Source organism: Caenorhabditis briggsae, assembly GCF_000004555.2.
Source record: "Caenorhabditis briggsae complete genome, chrII, whole genome shotgun sequence".
Lineage (NCBI taxonomy): Eukaryota > Metazoa > Nematoda > Chromadorea > Rhabditida > Rhabditidae > Caenorhabditis > Caenorhabditis briggsae.
In genome coordinates, this window is record NC_013486.2 from 13,200,677 (window position 1) to 13,202,824 (window position 2,148).

A 2,148-nucleotide genomic window follows, 5' to 3' on the forward strand; every position below is an offset into this window, starting at 1 on the left:
GAGATTCTGAGATTCTGAGATTCTAAGATTTTGAGATTCTGAAATTCTGATATTCTGAGATTCTGAGATTCTGATATTCTGAGATTCTGAGATTCTGAGATTCTGAGATTCTGAGATTCTGAGATTCTGAGATTCTGAGATTTTGAGATTCTGAGATTCTGGAGTTCTCAAATTCTCAAATTCTAAGATTTTGAGATTCTGAGATTCTGAGATTCTAGGATTCTGAGATTCTGAAATTCTGAAATTCTGAGATTCTGAGATTCTGAGATTTTGAGATTCTGAGATTCTGAGATTTTGAGATTCTGAGATTCTAAGATTTTGAGTTTCTGAGATTCTGAGATTCTGAGATTCTGAGATTCTGGAGTTCTCAAATTCTCAAATTCTAAGATTTTGAGATTCTGAGATTCTGAGATTCTGAGATTCTGAAATTCTGAGATTCTAGGATTCTGAGATTCAAAGATTCTGAGATTCTGAAATTCTGAAATTCTGAGATTCTGGAGATCTCAAGTTCTCAAATTCTGAGATTTTGAGATTCTGAGATTCTGAGATTCTGAGATTCTGAAATTCTGAGATTCTGGAGATTCTGAGATTCTGAGATTCTGAGATTCTGAGATTCTGAGATTCTGAGATTCTGAGATTCTGAAATTCTGAGATCTGAGATTCTAAGATTCTGAGAATCCGAACGACCTGAGGATCGCAAAATTCTTAAAGTCTGAAAATTCGAAGATCCTAGTCAACTTCAGAGTCCTAAAAAAGATATTTTGGAGTTACTTACAGTGTAAAATTTAGTTTAAAATTTACAGTGTATAAAAAACTGGAGTAAACTGAATGTTCTAAATCAGCCAAGATCCTACTTAATTGGCATAGATTAATGTACTTTCAGATCGCGTTCTCCATGATGCCACGTACCGCTCTCTCCATCTACATCAACCATTTCGTCCAACCCGATAACATCATAGCGATCCCGAACTTGATCGATTCCATCCGATCAGAATATATAGATCAAATATCCAAATCCAAAAAATTTGATAAACCATTGAAAGCCCAAATGATCAAAAAGTTGGAAAAATTCAAAACGGACATTGGATCCCACGGAATTGGATTCTCGGAGAACAATTTGTTGGAGAGGGTCATAATCCATAATAGGCAATCTTTTTACAAAGTCATCACACAATTTAACACTCAAAATATGCAAGAGGCTCTTTTATCAATTGCTCACGATAAGACAATCAGTGAGAATACGCATGCTAGATCGATTTTCAATCAGGAGTTTCCAGTGGAAAGTCGGTCAACTTTTTCGGAAAATTTTGGCGGCAAAATCGAAAATTTGTAATTTCCAGAAATCTACGCTCTTATGAAAACCCAACCACGATTCGATGTCAGCTACCCATCAGCTGTCCAGTATGGAAAAGGAGGTCATGACGTGGCGTCCGATATGTCGGTTATTCTGAAAACGTTGGGAAAAAATGCCACGAAAAGTTTTGGCAAATGTCTTCTAGGACATAGTCATGATGCTGTATGAAACGTAGATTTATTTTTTTTTAAATTATTTTCCAGAACATTCTTGTGGATTTCATGGGCATGAAAGTGGCATGGGACAAGTATCGAAAATCGAAAAAGCCAGAGGAGTTGCAATTACCTGAATTTGATTATGCCACCGGCGATCAACTCTTCTTCTATTCTATGATCCAATCCACGTGTCAAAAAAAGACTACAAAGAATACGGTATCCCATGGAAATCGACTCAATTTCCTTCTTCAACAAATTGAAGGATTTGGAGAGGCTTTTAACTGTCCGGCTGGGGCAAATATGATGAAAAAGAAGTTGAAATGCGAACCGAATGATGATTTGATGATGATTTGAATTTTAAAATGTGTTTGTCCTAAAAGAAATTAATAAAGATATTTTGAGTCAATGTTTTATTTATTTTGAAAAGAAAAGAAGGTTCACAGGGGAGGAATGATAGGAAAGAGAAGTTGAAGAGGAGTTTGAAAAAAAGATTACAGATTTGAATAAAGATTTGAATTTGAATAAAGATTTGAATAAAGATTGGAAAATAAAAAAATGCAGAGAACTCGGAGATTGGAAGGCTGGAAAAAGAAACGCGTGGCAAATAATGATAAAAATGACAGAAAAGATAAAATAATT

The 2,148-nt window shown here is 35.0% G+C and overlaps 1 protein-coding gene across 1 annotated transcript; it reads left to right on the plus strand.

The window, feature by feature from the left end:
• Window positions 1-895: 895 nt before the first annotated feature.
• CBG04350 lies at window positions 896-1,863 on the plus strand (the record flags this gene model as incomplete). Its single annotated transcript, XM_045242869.1, has 3 exons — window positions 896-1,232; window positions 1,341-1,516; window positions 1,558-1,863. 3 exons carry the CDS (start codon window positions 896-898, stop codon window positions 1,861-1,863), a joined length of 819 nt encoding a protein of 272 aa, XP_045092650.1.
• Window positions 1,864-2,148: the final 285 nt, after the last annotated feature.